This window comes from Notothenia rossii (assembly GCF_949606895.1).
Source record: "Notothenia rossii genome assembly, chromosome: 8".
Lineage (NCBI taxonomy): Eukaryota > Metazoa > Chordata > Actinopteri > Perciformes > Nototheniidae > Notothenia > Notothenia rossii.
Window position 1 is genome coordinate 65,561,781 of NC_136906.1, and position 20,052 is coordinate 65,581,832.

The 20,052-nt window shown below is 40.2% G+C and overlaps 2 protein-coding genes and 1 long non-coding RNA gene across 6 annotated transcripts in view; all 3 read right to left on the minus strand.

The window, feature by feature from the left end:
- Positions 1-9,400, minus strand: part of LOC307014907 (scavenger receptor cysteine-rich type 1 protein M130-like) — a 38,962-nt gene extending 29,562 nt beyond the window's left edge. The window contains exons 1-4 of one of the 4 annotated variants that reach the window (XM_079643155.1): positions 9,323-9,400; positions 9,065-9,140; positions 8,757-8,783; positions 8,317-8,628 (exon numbers count right to left, since the gene is read on the minus strand). In XM_079643155.1, coding sequence (XP_079499281.1) covers positions 8,317-8,628; positions 8,757-8,783; positions 9,065-9,116 — 391 coding nt within the window. In that variant the 5' untranslated portion in view covers positions 9,117-9,140; positions 9,323-9,400. Of the gene's footprint in view, positions 1-8,316; positions 8,629-8,756; positions 8,784-9,064; positions 9,141-9,293 lie in introns of all 4 variants that reach the window. The other 3 variants (XM_079643156.1, XM_079643157.1, XM_079643158.1) reach the window with 3 other exon arrangements.
- LOC307014915 lies at positions 803-8,309 on the minus strand. Its single transcript, XR_013801357.1, has 2 exons — positions 3,011-8,309; positions 803-2,493 (listed from the first exon to the last, which is right to left on the minus strand). It is a non-coding gene; the product is annotated as an uncharacterized lncRNA (long non-coding RNA).
- An 883-nt stretch (positions 9,401-10,283) lies between the features above and the next one.
- LOC307016249 (scavenger receptor cysteine-rich domain-containing protein DMBT1-like) overlaps positions 10,284-20,052 on the minus strand; it is a 31,738-nt gene continuing 21,969 nt past the window's right edge. The window contains exons 22-34 of the mRNA XM_079645287.1: positions 17,826-18,119; positions 17,381-17,701; positions 16,860-17,147; positions 16,281-16,595; positions 15,370-15,669; positions 14,513-14,821; positions 13,907-14,221; positions 13,039-13,347; positions 12,647-12,940; positions 11,882-12,217; positions 11,685-11,792; positions 11,118-11,232; positions 10,284-11,019 (exon numbers count right to left, since the gene is read on the minus strand). Coding sequence (XP_079501413.1) covers positions 10,875-11,019; positions 11,118-11,232; positions 11,685-11,792; positions 11,882-12,217; positions 12,647-12,940; positions 13,039-13,347; positions 13,907-14,221; positions 14,513-14,821; positions 15,370-15,669; positions 16,281-16,595; positions 16,860-17,147; positions 17,381-17,701; positions 17,826-18,119 — 3,449 coding nt within the window. The 3' untranslated portion in view covers positions 10,284-10,874. The remainder of the gene's footprint in view (positions 11,020-11,117; positions 11,233-11,684; positions 11,793-11,881; positions 12,218-12,646; positions 12,941-13,038; positions 13,348-13,906; positions 14,222-14,512; positions 14,822-15,369; positions 15,670-16,280; positions 16,596-16,859; positions 17,148-17,380; positions 17,702-17,825; positions 18,120-20,052) is intronic.

Here is a 20,052-nt window from a genome sequence, read left to right on the forward strand (position 1 = left end):
TGCGTGCTTTCTCTCATGTTCTATTGTTCTTAATAATGTATTTTCAGTTTCTGTGGGTTTTCAAACCATTAAATAAGTTATAGAAAATTGTGACAGTGTGTCATTGTGTTTAATGTATACCATTTTCATTTGTAAAGCAGCTCTTTGAAGATAACAGAACGGAGCGCCGGAGGCAATATTGGAACTGGACTCAACCTTGATGATGATGATAATAATAATAATTAATATTAGTAATAAGCTTTATATTTGTATAGCACCTTTTTAATAAAATAATTGTAGCCACACTCGCTTCACAGCAGTTCAATAGAAAAATTGGCATAAAATGACAGGATAAAAGCAATGTAGAGGAGCAGCTACATTTCAACACCGGTAAAAGTTCCTTCAAAATAAGAGTCCCGATCTTATTACTATCAAAATAAAAGTGCAAAACGAAAACTTTACCATAGGAAAATATTGGCATACAAATATAATCACTTCTCTAAAAGGTAACTCATTTTAAATATAGTTTATTTATATATAATAATAATATTAATATTAGTAATAAGCTTTATATTTGTATAGTGTGGTGATTGACATTATTCACCCACGGATCTATGGGTTGGGGTATTGTTCCGCACGGACATTTTAGTGAGCCGGACTTCCTGTTTCCGCCGTTCTTCGCTTCCCGTCCATGAAGTTGTTTACATGTTTGTTCCGATGCTAAATAAAAGTCTAGCTTGTAGCTTCGTTACCCCGCCTCTGACTCCCATCTCTCGGCACCATAATAGCACCTATTACAAGAATTGTAGCCAAACTCGCTTCACAGCATTTAAATAGACTGTTTAATATAACATGACAGGATAAAAGCAATGTAGAGGAGCAGCTACATTTCAACACATATATCCACGAAGATTAATACATGAAGACTTGTGACTCGGACTCTTCTTAGGTGACTCGGACTCGAACACAGGTAATGATGACTCGGACTCGACTCGGACACTCCTTGGGTGACTCGGACTTGGACTCGGACACAGGTAATGGTGACTCGGACTCGACTCGGACACTCCTTGGGTCACTCGGACTTGGACTCGACTCTCTCTATGTGACTCGGACTTGGACTCGGACTCGAAGAGTGGTGACTCAAGAGTGACTTGGACTCGTGAATTGGTGACTTGACTACAGCACTGACACATGGTACTTTACATATCTGTTTGTTTAAGGTGTGCAGGTGATGCAGACAGGCTGGACCACAGAGTGAGAGACAGAACTGGACTCCTCACAGCAGTGAACTTCAGCACAGGTACAAAGACTCTTTTTTTCATACTTTACAAAGAATCAAGAAAGATATTGGTTTAAATAAATGAAGTATTGACTTTAATACACTGATATACATTCCATTAAACAATACTAGATCACCTACACATCAGTGAAGTTGAGGGGTTTTTCCATGCGAAAAAGTTACATTTAGATGTTAACAAGCAATATGATTTTTTCAGCTTTCTATTTTAATGTATTGAAGGCAAAGATATTTAACACACAGTGAGAACTGCTACTATTTATCTCTCAATATTGACAAATATTGGTAAAAGTTATTCTTTCAATGAGACAACAGAGCAAGCTTCTACAGTTGCACTACATTTTGATAACAGTAAAATATTATTTTGATAACATACATTTCAATGTTGGTGAACTTCATACTGTTCATTCATAATCTGATTGTCTTTGTAGCTCACTGTTGAAATAAAAAAAAAACATTACAATTACAAAATAATTATATCTACAGCCCCTAAACACACAAACAAACCGCTTTCATAAATAACACACTTGTTCTGCAATAATATGTTTTATGTTTCCTGTAATTTTTGTTAAGAAAGGACATGCCTGTAAGACACGACATGTTCTCCTTCTCTGAGGGTCAAGAAGAACATCCAAGAGGAACATTAAAAGCTGATGTTATTAGATTTTAAGACCAGTACACTAAGAAACTACTTTTATTGTAAAAACAGTCAGCTGATCGAATGCACGTATTTCCACATCTACACTCCATCAGCTGATTATTTCTATTTGCCTCGCTTTATGAGCTTCACATCACTTTTGCCTTGTACCACAGAGTTTGCAACGTCACAAATAAATAGGGCCAATCTTCAGTCAGATGTGAATGTGTAATCTAACATTTTCAGTAAGAATAATGGACAAAAGGAGTGCAAATACAATTTATTGAAATGTGAACCAAAAGTTAATCAAATGTTTTAAATAAAACGCACATATGGACAGAAGGTGTAAACCTATTAAATGTATAAGTAAACACATTTAGTCAAATAAAGTGACAGACTAGGCCTGTGCAGTTGGTATCAGCTTTGCCCAGCATGGGCTCCTCCATCAGGCCTGGTCCCCCTCGCAGAGGAAAGACCCTCAGTCCTCTCCAAACCAACAGACTGGATGCCCATCACACGGAGGTTTCTCCCTGAAGTCTCTGCAGCTTTCTGGACACCACGCTGTCTCAATCCATCCACACTGAATATAAGAGGGGGAAAATGAAAATAACAAATGCTAGACAATAAGAAACATAAAGTTGACTGTTCAGTTGCTCAGTTTTTTTAGATTGTCAATACTATTACTGTATAACTAATATATCAGGTTAAGAGGCACATTCAAATAAAGATTGTTCTTTAAATACATGTTTTCTTTTGAATTGTTTGTCTAAAGTCAAGGATCTAGAACTGGTACTTAGTTTTAATGATACAGTCTGGTTATTATGCTGTTTGGAGGAGGCCTCACAGGTAAGAGCACTAACTAGCTACCATCACATGTACCTTAGCTTGACTTAAATGTATTAAACGTATAATTAAGTGATATCAAAATATAAATAACTAATGTCATGCAAACATATTAATATTTGGTTGATTCGAGTGTTGAATTTAGCCCAATTGCATACAAACGTTAAGGGATTTTAAGATTCTGAAGTATTATGCTAAAAACTCAATATTATATATTATTTATAGTTTTGCTGAATAGTTTCATGTCCGCTTACCTTAGAAACGTAAAATGCCACGGCAGTGTGCAGATGGGGAGCATGTTAGCTTAGCTTGGTAGCTTCAGCTAGCTCTGGAACTTTCAGCTCGGTGGCAGAAGGTCCCGCCTCGGCTCCGCCTCTTTGCCCTTATTTGGAGCAGGCGGGAGTTGAAATCTGACCTCAGTGTCGAGCCGTTAGTGGCCGACTCCGCCTGCTAAGGGCTTCTCGGCAACTCTGCAGAATCCTATGGGTGACGTCACGGACCCTACATCCATTTAAAGAGCCTGTGACACGAACCCAACAACTGTTGTGCAATGAAATAGTGGGCTACTAGTAATCTCGAACCGTCAGTTTAAAAAAGAAAAAGCGATACCGTTCCGATAAATACCAATAATTTCGAACCTCGCGGGGAAATTCCTTCGACTCATTTTGAGGTTTTGGGGGAAGCCGGAAGTGACGTCAATGCGGGAACGCTTCACTGTGCGGCGAGAGACCCAAACACGGACAAAGTGTGCTGTCATACGTAGAAATGGTGAATTACTGAGTTTAGGCACGTTAATAACGTTTTAATGAAGTTGACTACAGTATATTCATATTTGTCAGTGCTTTCATGTCAATTCGGCGAACATAAACATAAATGATCGTGGTGAAGATGATGATTAAATTAGGATTAAAAATCGGTAGTGAGAGCTGCTGAATTTCCTCCCGTCGGATGTGATATAAAAACAAATCGATTATTTTTGTAAACTCAAGTGGATGAAACTACATTTATTAGTGCTTTCATGTCAATTCGGCGAACATATGACACATTAAATGATCGTGAGGATGATGATGTAAAAATCTTTTGTTTGAGCCGGTCTGCATTTCCTGATGAGAAAACAAACCTTAGCTTTTTGTAGTTCAGTGGTGTAGTGGGCGTTGGACGCGGGGGTACGCCGTACCCCCACTTATTTGAAGCATGATTTCTTTTTTAAATAGTCTAATACATCTAAAATCATTGCCAGTGTTATCAGTTGCAAGTGTGTGTTTGTTGTAATAATGACGAAAACATAATTTAGGCAGATTTCACAGTAATTATAATAAAAACGTAGCTCAAGCATTTATGCAACTTGATTTGAAGCGTGTGTGTGTGAGGGGCAGAACTGTGTGTGTAGGGTGACCAGGTGTCCCGCACTGTGCGGGACTGCACACACAGCATTTTTATTATTTGTCCCGCGTCCCACACATTGAGACTATGTCCCGCATTTGAGTGATAGTCGCGCAGAAAATCCGGATCGGTTCGCTGACAGCCGGCACCGCCCTTTCTTATTATATTGTCTAAACGGCATCATGTAAATTGCGCTGACAGGCGACACAGAGGTCCCCAAGCCTCTCGCGGGACAAAGACGCCCGCAGCCTTGAGAGCGAGGTGCGGCGAGGCGGCGCAGTTCGTCTCCATGGGCTGCGGAAGCGAAATGCTTGATGGGAAACGACTCGCTGGTATCTCGAGCTGAGCGCTCATTGGTGGTTTTTACCACGTGCTGGTGATGAAACTCTCCAATTGGCTCGGCAAAAGTTTGTTGTTGTTTTGTGTCAGTTTTACGTCGCCCCCTCCATTAACATTTTTCATAATTGTTTCACAATGTTTATCATCATGGAATTAATATCTATATATGTTATACTATACTTGCACTGCTTACCGTTTTCATACTTTATATATCTTAGCATATTCATACACACTGTTCATACTGCTCACAGGCTGCTGTGTATATTCATACCCCTCACTGTTTATTCATCATTCAATTCATTCTATATTTTATTCTGTAGATTGTGTACATTACTTTTCACTTTACTGCTTGTTGCACTCCTAGTTGGAAGCTAAACTGCATTTCGTTGTCTCAGTACCTGTAATATTTGCAATAACAATAAAGTTGAATCTAATCTTGAGCAGAAACAAATGTATTTACTTAGTACATATCTGACATTAACGATTAAACACATGCAAACCGAGTCAAGCCGACTCCGGAGGTGGCAGTATGCACCTTAAAGTTGTTTGCAATCCGCCAAAAAACCGAGAGAAGAAGAAGAAGAAGAAGAAGAAGAAGAAGAAGAAGAAGAAGAAGAAGCCTACTCGGAGCTGTCCGACTTCAGGCGAGCTTTTTGAGACCTCCCCCAGCTGCGATCGGCTATTCTCGTCTACTTTCGAGGCGAGCCGCAGCGCGTCTCAAACAAGCCTAATGGCTTGATGGAAAGCAGGTGTGTAGTCGGGGAGGGTGTACAGCTGATTACAGCAGGTGAGCAGTGCTTGAATTGGGCCGGTACTCACTGGTACGCAGTACCGGCACTTCTGATTTTTACCCATGTGGTACCGGCACTTCTTACTGAGTACCGGCAAGGTGCCGGTACTCAGTAAAATGCCGGTACTCAGCCGCCGGCAATATACGTATATATTGTAAACGCAACGCAGCGCAAATGTGGGTCTGACTCTGCCTCACAGAGGGTGACTGGCTGTCTACATGACGTAGCCTGCCGACATTGCCACTTTCATACAGATCATACTAATGCCCTCGATTGGTCTCTGTGTGTCATTCAAGCTCGGGAGGGTGTGTGTTGGTGTATGTGTGGCGCGAGCGAGCGAGAAAGCGCGCGCACCGGTTACGTGTATTGTTGTTAGCATCTGGTGCTAGCTAGCTGTGCTAACGGATATAATGAGCTTTTTCAACAACAAGGTGGAGGGAGAGTCCTTTGCTGTCAGACTGAGAGGCTGATAACTACAGCTCTGGTGAGGTAAATTACTCTCTGAGTCTTTAGATAGTTAACTTAGTTTAAGTTATCTCAGTGGGTCTCAAACGGTTCGGTCACCATTTATGTAAACACATATTTCCATTTGAGGGGGTAGTGATTAGTAAAATATGCATGAATAATACAAACAAAATGTTAACTAGGTGAAAAAAGGTAAGATAAACTTGTTGAGAGCTAAAACTAGTCTTTGCTGTTGCCTCAAAGAGGAGCAGGGGGAGAGGAGGGAGACAGGAGAGGCTGATTCAGGAGCCCAGACACACTCACAACTATAAATGAACCAAAAACAAATAAATAAACAAGTTTCAATGTTTTTTCATATTGGATATTGTATGTTATTGGTTATGGCCATGTACTTATGATTTTATGATTATTTAAATGTATACATTTTTGTTTCATATGGGTGTAGTCTCTTTATTTCCCCCTCAAAATGCACCAGATTGATGCATTTAAGTCCAACATTAAAAAAAAAATCTTACCGGGGGAGCATGCCCCCGGACCCCCCTATAGGATTTGAGGCCCGCCCCACTGTTCCCAAATAGATTTGCAATTTTTTTTAAATAGTAACCCATCTCCATATGTTTCTTTTTGGGTAGTAGATTTAAACTAGAGGGCTATCACTTTGTGCAGCAACGCTATTGACAAATAAATCCAGCAAAATGGCACAAAAAACTGGTAGTGGCCTCAGGGACGAGGAGTCATTTAACCAGCCAGTAGGAGTCAAGCTTTACTTTCTTTTATATCCATAAAGAAAAAGTAAATCTGTTTACAGTTGTTTCATTATGGATGTTGAGAGGTATCCATATATCTCTTCATTTTGCTCTCAAAGTGCACCAGAGTGATGCATCTAACTTCAATATTTAAAAAAAAAAAATCCCGGGGGAGCATGCCCCCGGACCCCCCTAGACTAGAGGGTGTCAGGTCCACTCCCCACTTATAAAAATAGCACTTTACCACTGCACCCCCTCTAATCTCAGATGCACCCTGAGTCATTTTGTTTAAGTACAGTGAGCCTTTCTAAAATATACAGTAAAGAGACAAACCCACCAGCATTATGGATATACTATGACTTTGTGCGAAATACTTATTGCTGATTTAGAGTACTGGCACCTTTTTTATTCCAATTCAAGCACTGCAGGTGAGTGGAGGTTGAGCCGGGAGCCAGGAGTGACAGCCACCACGCCCACACAAACAACACAGACAGGGGGAAACAAACACACACAAAGGAGACAACTGGAGCAGTACAGCCACCACAGCGTTACCTAATGCAACTCCACACTACGTCTTACGGTGCCGTGTACCGGAGGGGAGAGAGAGAGAGCAGCGAAGGGGGGGGGGGGGGGGAGAGATGTAATACGGTTTCCTGATAAAGCTGTGGAGAGTATGTGCTGCAGGGAGGTGGATGCACAACGCACCCAGGAACGAACGCTAGCTCCGGTCCTTTTCCTGTGAGGGAAACTGTGGACTCAATTTCCTGACAGGCTCGAGTTTGTGCAACAACCTGCACAAACACAAGCTAATCCATGATTACAAATGGTGAAATGTAAATACCGAAAAAAATACCAGCTCACTAAATCGCAACCGCTCAAACCAACTACAAACTACTACCCCGGATTGGGCAGAGAACGAGTCAGAGAAAGTTTCTCCCCCATGTGACGTAATGTGACGTGTTTGACGTATGACGTTAAAAAAAAAGCAGTTTTTAGTAGCAGAGCTCAAAACGGCTCCTTTCCCTCTGAATTCCTGCCCTTATGTCTTGTAAAACATATCAAATCCTGCATTAACTTTTTTAATTTTAATTTTCAGGCAAGGTTAAGCATAAATGAAAAAAAACCTGCAAGTTGCTCTTTAAGCTTGCTTTATCCTAGTTTTAACGCTTCTGCTGCAAAAGTCCTCTAAATGCAGAGAACAAATGTGACCTGACAATATAACCGCTGGGTTTTCAAAGCAACATCGTGATCAGTTGCCAAGATAAATGCTGCGTTAGTTTTTTTTCTCCACAGCCGTATTTCACAATTTCTCCCAAAAGTTTCACATGTTCTTGATTTAAATTGAGAAATCCTAGAAAAGCAGAGTTTCGAAATACCTGATCTTCTGAGCTAACTTAGTCTATTCAAAGCAAAAGTACAGCATTTTGGGAAGCGTGATTACTTTGGGGGAGTTCGATAAAAAGATTGATTCTACTCTTCCATTCACTTGATAAACAAAAAGTATACAGCAAGCAGCAACTTATCTAAGCACAGCAGAAACACTAAGAACAGAGATAGACCCTGGCTTTCTCTGAGGTTAACAAAATCCAGCACGTTCAAAGCTCCATCTTTAACACCTGTTTGTTTGTGAAAGAAATGACAATATGCCCTTTTATAATCTCCAGTATTTATGCTAAGCGTAGTTTAGGGGCTGAGCTTGACCTTTGCCTTGTATGTCCAACTATAGATTTAATAAAAGGGATTATCCTTTTATTAAGAAAGTCATTGAGTACTGGTAATTTCAACTTTGAAAAACATAGACCAAACATACCATTAATTGAACTCTTGAAGTCTTACCTGCACAGGTAACCCCAGCATCTTCAGAGTGGCCGCAGTTATTTTGCCCCATTGGTCTGTGTGGGCACTTGAGGACAGATGTCTCATGACCAGTACACTGCACATCATCCAACCAGATCATGTTCTTTCCCTCTCCAAAAGAGGCGCCTTTAGTGGCCTGAAGAGCTGTCCCGCAGTTTAACTCTTGACATACCACGTCAGCGTTGACGAGGCTCCATTGGTCATCACACACAGTTCCCCAACTGTCTGAGTGGAAGACCTCCAGTCTACCAGAGCAACGTGAAGGCCCGACCAGCTTAACCTCAATGCATTCTATAAATGAAAAATGAACACACAATAGCTCAAGGTCATGTCAGCCTGATCTCAGTGACAAATGGTCCTTTGTTGTTAGATCAGACTATAATTCAATTTAAGGCATGAGATCAATAGAATGTACTGACCTGCAAGCAATGGTATACTCAACAGACCTAGAGCAGACACATGAGGTTTGTCATTAATATTTAAAACAATATTTTACAATAGCAGTGTTTATCTTATTTATTACGTATCAGGACAGCTTGAGATGTGCAGACATACATACCTCCTTATTGTCCAACCTCAACTTTGTCAAATTGTTTTAAAGCAAGAAAATGTGAACAATCAATAATAAGAGCTGTCTTCCTTAAGGGACTGAGAGTATGAGACCAAGTTGTTTGACTATCACATGATTTAAGAATTCAAGAAAATAATGGAAAAATGAAAAACGTACCAATTGACAAGTAAAGAGCGAAATGTCGTTTTTCAGCTGAAATGAAGATCATTGTGTCTTCAAAGTCGATCAAAAGCTGCCAAAATACAGTCAAAATGGGGTATTGTTAAAAAGGTACTTTACTGTATTATCAGTCTTCAGTAGAACAAGAAAGTTGATTTTTGGAAGCCATCCAGTTCTTGTTGTTTTTTAACCAAAATCTTCAAATTAAATGATGTTGCCATCAAACCTTTTAAATCCAGCAGCTGCTTAAATTACCTCACAATTCAAAATTAATCGCTGATCATATCTGAAACATCCAAAAGACAGCAGCCTCGTGTACAGATCCAGTAATTGTTGTGAATAAAAGGGGTTACATGGACTTGGACTGCAAACTGGAAGCATGTTGACATTTGGATCAATCATTAAAGACAGGGGATAACCGGGGATATCATTTTGTTTTACAAAACACATAATACTTTCTAAAAAGACATTATATTCAACAGGATATATAAAAACTAATGCAGGTAGATTAGTAAAATAGTGACTCTGATGTAGCGACACAACGAAGGTTGAGCTACAGAAAAATAAAAGGGAAATGTTGATTAAAAAGAGAGTTGTTGTTTAACGAATGACAACATGTGAACACCAGCATGGACACACTCACTAGTGTGACTGTCATTGCTTCATTGCTATTCCAAACCTGTTACTTAACTGAACCATGGTACCTATAAAATGAAAAATTGTTTGGAGTGTATCAAATACATAGGAAATCGAGAAACTATATATAGGTAATTTTTTTAACCTGAATTGACTGATTTGTTTGGCCACTTGGGGCCAGTGTAACAAGCTGTAACATAACATTGACATTACACAATCTTTTTTGTGTTGAGGTTAAACAAGGTGAGCAGATTTGCACACAACACATCTGCCTGTATGGAGACACCCACTTATGTGATTCATGTTGTTGACATTACAGCCTGCTTACGTCTATCATGAAACCACAAAAACTACCAGCAGTGGTGGAAAATAACTAAGTATATTGTCCCACTACTGAACCTAGAGCTTGTAGAGGTACTTGTACTTGAATATTTCCAGTGTATTCTTTCTTTCTACTTTCTTTCTTCTTCTCCACCAAGTTTCAGGGGGGATTGTACTTTTAGTCTATATTCTTTTTTGCATTGAAGGCCTTTTGAGTGGAACAGCATAGGTGTCAATGATAATTAATAATGATGCTGAATACATTCAGTTCCTCTTTTATTGTACAAGTTATGCTGAAGAATTTGTTATAACAATTACTGATGATGATTGATAAAACATATTCATGTATTTGATAGTTCACATATCTTGGCAGTGTTTGGTAACAATTGGGCACATTTTCCCCCAGCAGGGTCAAATCATCAACAAACAAAAAAGGTGCAAGCGCGGTAAGAAATATATATGTATTGATCTGCATTCACATACACCAAATAAAGCAAATTACCATAGAATGCAAAGACAATGTAATCAGCCTACTCCTGCAGGTCAGTCGATCTAAGCTTTCTGATCAATAGAATCTCTCTGTCAAATGTAAGCCATAACAGGAATAAAGCAAAGAATGCAGCATATATTTGAGGAAGTGTGTAGATTAAACAAATAAAATGTTGTGTAAAAACACACTTAAACCTGGTCTTCCTGAAAGAGCAACAGATCATCAGCTAGTCACCGATACACTGTGACACCATTGTTGGCTGTCGTTAAAGATACAGCAGACTTATAAACTTTAACTACCCAAACTTTTCACGTTTTGTGAAATTGCACGACATTCTTCATTACTTGATGCATTTAGTTATCAAGGGAAAACTAGTGGTTCTAGCTCATAGCACACTCTCCCAGCCAGATCTTCAGGGATCCTCTCCACAGAGTTATCAACATCAGCATTGTTTTCGTCCTGCCCGGGGCTGTGTGTCTGCTCATTCTCTTGAGTATTTCTGGCACTGAGGGGAATGAGGAGGAGGACAATCACAATCAATTTAAAGTTGTTTGATCTAAAACAAAATATGTATATCTTTGCAAATAACATTATATTTACTACCTTTCATAGAGGGCTCCATTGCACCTGTCGTCAAGATCATCCTTTAATGCTCCTCCAAACCTGTTACTGAACTGAACCATAGTACCTGGAAAGTAAAAATATTCAAGTTTTTGACCTAAAAAAAATACAAGGGATCCAGATTAAACTAATTTTCAAAAAATGCTTTTACTGAATTGTTTGGCCATTTGGGGGCCAGTTTGACAAATTGGGGATGTCTTTTTTTACTGGTATTATTGTGTTTAACATTTTGACTAAAGTGTTACAACAGTTCCACCAATTACTTTTTGATTATGCATGTCATTATATGAAACAACCATGGTTAGACTGTTAGACTGTAAGTGTGGTTGTCTTTAGGTTTGGGGGTACTTTTTTTAATCATAATTAAGGTGCTACAACAATCCTTAGAGCCAAAGAGATCAGTAAATTGATTATAATGTAACACAGTAGCCTAAAATGACGCTATGAGAGCAGTGAGCGTGGACAAAACGTGTAAAGAGATATGCAAAAACTTTATTTGCTGTGAAGGATTGAACCATCCAATTTTGTTATGTTTTGTGTGAAACTCACCAGCAACCCTCCTTCTCTTTCTCCACATCAGGTAACCTAGAACCCCCACAAGTAACACTAACAGCAGACCCACAACCCATCCTGTGGCCACTGAAGAGGATGAGGCCGCTGTAGGGGTCAAAAGATCATTTAGTTAGCAAAGGAGAAAACTATCCATTTTAAGTCAAATCATTTCTCAAGGGCTCCTTGGGTCTTACCGACTACAGAGACTTGGAGTGACTTGGAAGGTACTGAACAGAAGGACAGTGAAGACATGTTCACACCGTAGATGCACCTATAGTCCCCTTGGTCTTTATAATCTATTGCAGGAAATTCAAAGGTTGTCAGGTAGTGGATGGAGTGGCCAAATGCAGGCACCGGTTCAGTGACATTGTTGTGGGACTTTGTCATATAGAAGAAACCTCCAGGGTATATGGAATGAGTAGAGCAAATGACGGAGAAGCTGCTCCCTTGGGTGACCGATATTTTGTCAGGGGTGTGGACCACCATTGCATGAGGAGACGACAGGGAGAGAGTGGGTTTTTCCAGTTTCACTGCAGATTAGAACACCTTTTTTTAACAACTCATTTGGATCACAAAACCTGTTTGCAATCTTGCAGTCAAATTAACCCTTTTGCTAAGGCCTGCCACATCAGCTTAAGAAAAGATTAGTTTTAAAAACAAAATAAGCAATTTCAGAGAGAAGATCTACAATATGCATTTGAAAGATTTATCGGAGTTCATTTCGTATTTGTTGCTCATTTACTTAACGCTTTGCTCCGCTAATTTCAAAGATAGCACCACAGGTTTTTACATAGAAACACAGGCTAAACATTTTTAAACTAAATCTATATTTCAGACACTCCAAGCACGACTGTTAAACATAACTACGAACAGACTGACACTGATCTAAACAATGGCATGACAGTCAATATAGCATATATAGTTTAATAGCCAAATAGTTATCAGACATAATTATTGACCTATGATGGAGAGCTCTGCCGTTTCTCCTTGAGGAAAATAGATGACTTGATTGGGCAATTTCTTTTGATATTCACAGAAATATGACCCCTTCTGGTTGAAATCTACTGAATGGAAGATAAAGGTTGCAGCTTCATCCTCCGTGAATTTTTCCATTTTAAAGGAGTCTTGGGTCCTCTTCAGGAAGAATGTCCCACCCAACTTTTCTGTTAGTATACTGCATGTGATCTCAACTTTGTCACCCCAGTTTACCTCTGGAGAGGGACTCAAAGTGATTTGGGGCTTCTGTAGAGCACCTGAAAAAGACAATAAGCATCATTAGAGCGTGATGTAATACCAGTTAGAAGGTAATGATTTCATTCAAAAATTAGAAAAAAGGAGCCAGGCCTCTCACCTAAACAGATAACACCAACATCTTCTCCGTGCCCGCAGTTATTTTCTCCAAAACCATTATGCGCACAATTTGTGATTGCATTCTCTTCGCCTGCACACTCCACGTTATCCAGCCATATTGGACCAGTGCCTCTACCAAAGTGGGCACTTGAAGGAGCAGAAACTGCATGTCCGCAGCCAAGCTGTCTACATACCACTCCACCATTGCCAAGTGACCATAAATCATCACACACAGTCCCCCACTGGCCTTTGTAGAGGATCTCCAATCTACCGGAGCATTGACTTGTGCCGCCGACCAACCGAATCGGCGCTGCATTTAAAAATGTAATTTAGGTGAGTTGAACAACAAGCGACAGTCCTTAAGTCATGTCTCAACAAACAATTCTAAAAAACATTAATACATATTGTAAAACAAAAAGTGAATATGTTTGTGTTTTAAAAATATTGTTTATCCCATCATTATATGAGAAGCTAATTTTGACAGTGACGAGGGAAAAGGTTGACTTACGGTAACCTAATTATGTGTAACTTTTGTCATGTACGTGAAAAATTTAAGCAATACATATTGGGCAATACTCTGATATGCTTTCGTGCTTATATTAGTGTCAGTAAGTATAAACATTACTAGAGCCAGTGGCAAGTTAGCATAGCATAGCTAAGCGGCTGCCATCCTCAGATTCCTATTTAACTTAGTGTCTGGTGAGAGTGTCAATCTTCTCATCTAACTCTTGACAATAAAGCTGATTAGTGTATTTACAAAAAGTTGATCTATTGCTTTAAGGAATGATTACACCTCCTTTATTATTGTTATTATATTTGTTACCCAAAAGCATGTGAGAATGTTCAACACGTAATTTTAAAGGCCATACCTGCACAGACAGCGCCAGCGTCATGTCCGTGCCCACAGCTTGCTCCTCTGTAACCTTTGGCCGAGCATTGCCGAAGAGATGTCACATTGTCAAAACATGAATTGCTCGCCTCCACTACTGGTCCACTGCCTTCACCAAAACTGGCACCGCCTGGAGCGTTCTTTGCCTCACCGCATTCAAGCTGCTCACACACCACCTGAGCTTTACTCAGGGTCCAGTCTGTGTCACACACAGTTTGCCACATGTCGCCATGACGGACCTCTACTCTGCCAGAGCACACATCCTTACCATTCGCCAACCGGACCTCCAAATCTCCTGTGATATGAGGTAAACTGAAATTATCTTACAGTACATTCCACATATTATAAAGTTTTAAAAAACACTGGAGCACTTGTTGCCTATATTGCACACCATTCAGATTTGGAACACAAAACATTTAACTATATGGAAATGGGGATAAGATTGAATGTGGCAATTTAGTAAATAGAGTTTTGTAAAAACCAACTAAAAATGCCCTACATTTAATTGTACAAAAAATAGGAGCGATAGAACTGAACTAAACAGGATAGAATGCATAACATTTGTTTTAGATATGCTTTTTCTTACCTGTGCAGACAACACCAGCAACTGAGGTAATGTTGCAGGTTCTGTCTCTAAAAGGACTTTGTGAGCACTGACTCAGTGTTGACTCCAATCCACTGCATTCAATTCGATTGATCCAGGTATGTCCTGTGCTATGGCCATACTCAGTCATTGTGGTAATCTTATGAGCTGTCCCACAGTCAAGCTGTCTGCAAGCCACATTTGCATCATTCACATCCCAGGATTCACCACACACAGTCCCCCACTGGTCTTTGTCGTAAAACTCCACTCTTCCAGCACAACGACTGGACCCATTGGACAACCTCACATTGCCTGGAAATGACAGAACTGTTTTATACGTATATATATATACAGTATACAGTATGTACATTCCAACTTTGCTGTTGTTTTTTATTTATGCTACATGCTACATTAGTGCTCTCCAGGGGCATATGCTAGTGACTGAAAATATCTGTTGTTTAATTGGTATCTTTAGTAAAAAATATTGTGTAATATTGCTTCAATTCCAACTGAAACAGGTGCAGTTAATCAGCCCGGGGAGCAACGTTGTTAGTTATTGCTTGCTACCATCTGTGATTTCAGCAATTGAGCTTGTAACATACAAGTTTGCTTGGCTCATTGCTTTGACATCAGACAATCTGGCCTTGTCTTTTTGTGTTGACAAATAAAAGAAAGTCAGCAAATGCCCCACTCCTTTTAGAAATCAGTGTTTTGTGGGCTTGTTGAAAACGATCGTGGGCTACACGGCAGTCCTGAAGCCATTTTTAGACGCTGTTTCCATAATTGCTTAAAAAAGGTTCATGCTAATCTTGTTTAAAAACATTTACCACTTCAAATAACAATTACACTTCAAGTCTTACCTAAACATTTTACAGATGCCTCTTCAATGTGATCATGGCTTGTTCTTCCACGTTCTCTCAGTGTGCACTGTGAGAGAGAACTCTCTCTACCATTACAGCTGACCTGATACCCTCCAGGATGTCCGCCATGACCGTATGATCCTGGAAGCTTGTCAGGATCTCCGCAATTCATCTCTCTGCACACCACTGTAGCTTCATTTATTCCCCAGTTAACATTATATGGTGTTGCCCATTCGACACCAGTGTAGAACTCAACCCTGCCAGAGCACTGGTCAGTCCCATTGATCAGTCTAATTGTAGCTGGGAAGCAAAAAGCAGAGAATCAGCCACTGATGTTCTTAGCATGTTTGTCATGACATTTAAATTGTATGTAGCATTCTCCAGATACCCTTCTAAACAACTTCACAATCAACATTTCTGGATGAAACGTTGTCAGGAAATTCAAAACAAAGAGACACAGAGACAGACAGACGAACGAACAGACTGACGGACAGGCAGCCCAGACAGACAGACAGACAGACAGACAGACAGACAGACAGACAGACAGAAATTGCTTTAGTAAAACATTTTGATGTAAGTCAAATTACCAAGAATAATCAGCAAAATACTGATATTAGGAACTGTGTCTTCATGGAAATAGTAACACTTTTCAGAGGCTGGCAGGCCTGTTCATGTAATGGGGTAAGGGATGTCACCGGAGTGACTATGTTTACTGTTGGTGGCGCATTTTGTATATAAATCACTATATAAATACAGCTCATTTACCATAACATTTTGCATAGGAGCTCACTGCAGGCTATAATTCAATTGTTCCTGTGTTAAGGGCGACAGTTAAAAGCAAGCAAATGAACATTGAAAATTGAAATAATATAAATAACATGCCAAAAGCCATAAAATAACCGAGATGATACCTGAGCACACCACACCCGCATCTTCCACATGGCCACAGTTATTTTCTCCACGGGAGGCATGTCGGCAGTGCAATAGCGATGTCTCATTACCGACACATCTAACATTGTCCAGCGAAATGTCTCCTTGGCCTTCACCAAAGAAGGAACCGGATTTGGCCGTCTTAGCTGTTCCACAGTCCATGGCTCTGCAAACCACCTGAGCATCTTTAATGTCCCACTCATCATCACACACAGTTCCCCACGTGCCACCATGAAGAACCTCCACTCTACCTGAGCATCGATCAGTGCCGTTCACAAGCCTTAGCGGTGGATTACCTGAGGACATGTCCACTCATGTTAACATTACTTACAAGCTAGACTGAAATAATCCAAATATCAAGCTTTGTCTGAACTTTCAGTTTAGTAGTTATTAAGGTAGTTAGTTAGTTGCAACCATTAGAATATTCACCAGTAAATAGCAATAATAAGGTGTAATGCAGATACAGTATGCCAATTCTGTGTTTTAATTAACCACTTGTCCTTTGCTATAATGGTTGAACAGTGCTGCAGTGCAGTGTGTACCCTCCTTGTGTGTCCTACCTGCACATGAAAGAGAAACAGCTTCACATCTCCCGGTGTAATCTTGAATATTGCATTTGGAGAAGGAATCCACAGGGCCAGAGCATCTACTTGTATACCCACTGAGTGTGCTGTCACCAAAATTAAAGCTTTCTTGCATTTTTTTTGGAGCACCACAATCTAGTTCCTTACACACCACTGCAGCATCTTCGCTGGCCAAGTTATTACAAATTTTCCCCCAGCGGTGATTGGCTAAGACTTCCACTCTGCCAGAGCAGCGGTCAGTCCCATTGGCCAATCTGAGCGATTCTTGAAAGCAGATAAGAAGTATTTTATTAAGAAAGTTCGTGAAAAATGCTAATATTTCTGCAATGACTCTGCCAACTATAAAAAGAGAAACAGCCAAAACTTCAGCAAACTGTCATACAAAAAACAACTAATACTTTCCAGAAATTGCATGCATTATCATTGCACACAAATGCCAATATTTAGGATTGGCATTTGAATTTCCACTTTTAATTAGAAGAAATAAAGAGTGTTACCTGAGCATATAACACCAGCATCTTCATTGTGGTCACAGTCGTGTTCTCCAAAACCTCTGTGCGGGCATTCAGAAAGGGACTTCTCATGACCAGTGCACTCAATATCGTCCAACAAAACCTGATCCTGACCTCTTCCGTAAAAAGACTTGTACTTGACAGAGAGAGCATTCCCACAATTCATCTCTCGACATGTCACATCTGCTTCCTGCATCCCCCATTTGTCATCACAAATCGTTCCCCAATTTCCATCGTGGTAGACTTCCACACGTCCAGAGCACCGACCATCAGAAGAACCGTTTACCAGTCGAATTGGTGTACTGTCTGTCAGGTGGAAAGTACAAAAATCAAGGGTATGTATATTCATAAGCCATCCAAAATGTAAGATTTATACAGGTGAAGTTTAACACAAAATTATAGATGTAGCTTGAACACAGGAATTACTAACGTTCACAGACGATAGTAGCATCCACACAGCTTTCCTTGCTTTCCAGAATTCCACACAGTGAGATAGAGCTCTCATTTCCTAAACAGTTGGGTTTGATGCCATGCAGGTCACGTGACTCTCCAAAATATAGCTCTTCAGTCTGAGTGACAGGGGTGCCACAGTTAAGCTCTCGGCACACCACGACAGCGTCTAACTCCGCCCAGTCACTTTTGCATGCTCGTTTCCAGTTGCCTTCATGGTAGACTTCCACTCTGCCAGTACACCGATTGCTTCCGTTGACTACCTTCACATGCTCTGCAAATGATGTGCACCGTTAAAAAAATCTATAACCATTTGTGAATTAAAGAACAATCGCACATTTTGGGAAATACATTTTTGTTACTGGCAAAATCATATGACAAAATTGAAACAACTTTCACCTGTATTTTTTAGTATACATCTGCAAAAAAGAGAAAGTTAGCTAAGCTTCACCAAAAATTGGAAACAGTCGGAACAGTTTCCAGGCAACCACCAGAAACCTAAGGAAGTAACTGCTCAAGTCCAAGAAAAAAGTTTTCCAGTGATGAAATCCGAAACTCTGTAGCTTAGCATAGTTAGCTCATCTTATTTTAGCTTAGTGTGGTTAAAGAGCAAGTTGCAGGGTTTTTTTTATTACTAGATTTAAGCTTAACCTTGCCTGAAAATTACAATTAAAAAGTTAATGCAGGATTTGATATGTTTTACAAGACATAAGGGCAGGAATTCAGAGGGAAAGGAGCCGTTTTGAGCTCTGCTACTAAAAATTGCTTTTTTTTTCAACGTCATACGTCAAACGCGGCATATTACGTCACATGGGGGAGCAACTTTCTCTGACTCCTTCTCTGTCCAATCCGCAGTAGTATTTTGTAGTTGGTTTGAGCGGTTGTGATTTATTGAGCTGGTATTTTTTCTGTAATTTTACATTGCATTTCACCATTTTTAATCATGTTGAGCTTGTGTTTGTGCAGGTTGCACAAACTCCAGCCTGTCAGGACATGGAGTCCACAGTTTCCCTAACAGGAAAAGGACCGGAGCTAGCGTTCGTTCCTGGGTGCGTTGGGCCAGGTGCTTCCACCTCCCTGCAGCACATACTCTCCATAGTTAAAGTCTATCAAACAAAACGTTTATCAGGAAACCGTATTACATCTCTCTCCCCCCCTTCGCTCCTCTCTCTCTCTCTCTCTCTCTCTCTCCCCTCCGGTTAGGGTGGCCATTTCCATAACACCAAAAAGGAGGACACTTTGGGATTATCTTTTAGTTTTTATCCTGGCTTCACTGAATCCTTCACACTCAAAACACAATAAGACTCTAGTGTACTAACCACAAGTTGAATGTCTATTTACGATACTTTTGCCCTTTCCTGGCTGCTTCCAAGAGTTTTTTGTTTGTAAGGAGTCTCTGGTACATGTCTGTGCACTCAAATGTGAAGTTGACACAAATTTGCAGCTCTGCCTTGACACTGTCCACATCCAGATGATTTCTCTAATTTCTCCATGCTGAGGTCATCATTGAGAACACACGTTCTGTATGTGCATTGCTACATGGGATGGAGAAGATGTAGGCGCTGATCTTCCTCAGATTCACAAGTGGGACTTCTGCTTTGGAAAACAGTTTCAGATACCGCTCCTCACTGTGGCATCCTTCCATTTCTGAAGAGCTGAGAATAGCTTCCACCAAGCCATATTCCTCATAGAGTCCATCCATGTCAATGTCTTTCAGGCTGCAGGCTTGGACTGCATCACTGTATTCTCCATAGGACACAGCAGTTGTGAGGCCAAGCTTTGACACTTTACTATGAAAGCTGTTCTCAGAGAAGTCATACCTTTCACTCACGTATTTCTTGGCTCTTTCATAGAAAACAAGAAAATCAGCCTCACATTTCTTAGCCAGATCAGGGGTTAGCTGCTTGAGTTTGTTGTTCACAGCAAAGCCAAAAAATGTGTCCTTTAACCTTCTCTCAAGTTTCCCTTTCAGTTCAGTCATTACCTTAAACACAGAGGTTATGCTGAATGATTTGGCCTCGAGTGCTTCAATGCAGTCTGAAAACACTTTCAGAATGTGACTGAGGAAGAGAAAATACATCTCAGATACTTCGTTGCCATCCTCTCCAAAGCATTTCCACAAAATCTTGGAGCATTCCTCCTCACCTAGACTCTGAAAGTAGCTGGTCAGGGGTCTCCAACACTTCAGGATTCTGTCAATAGATGGC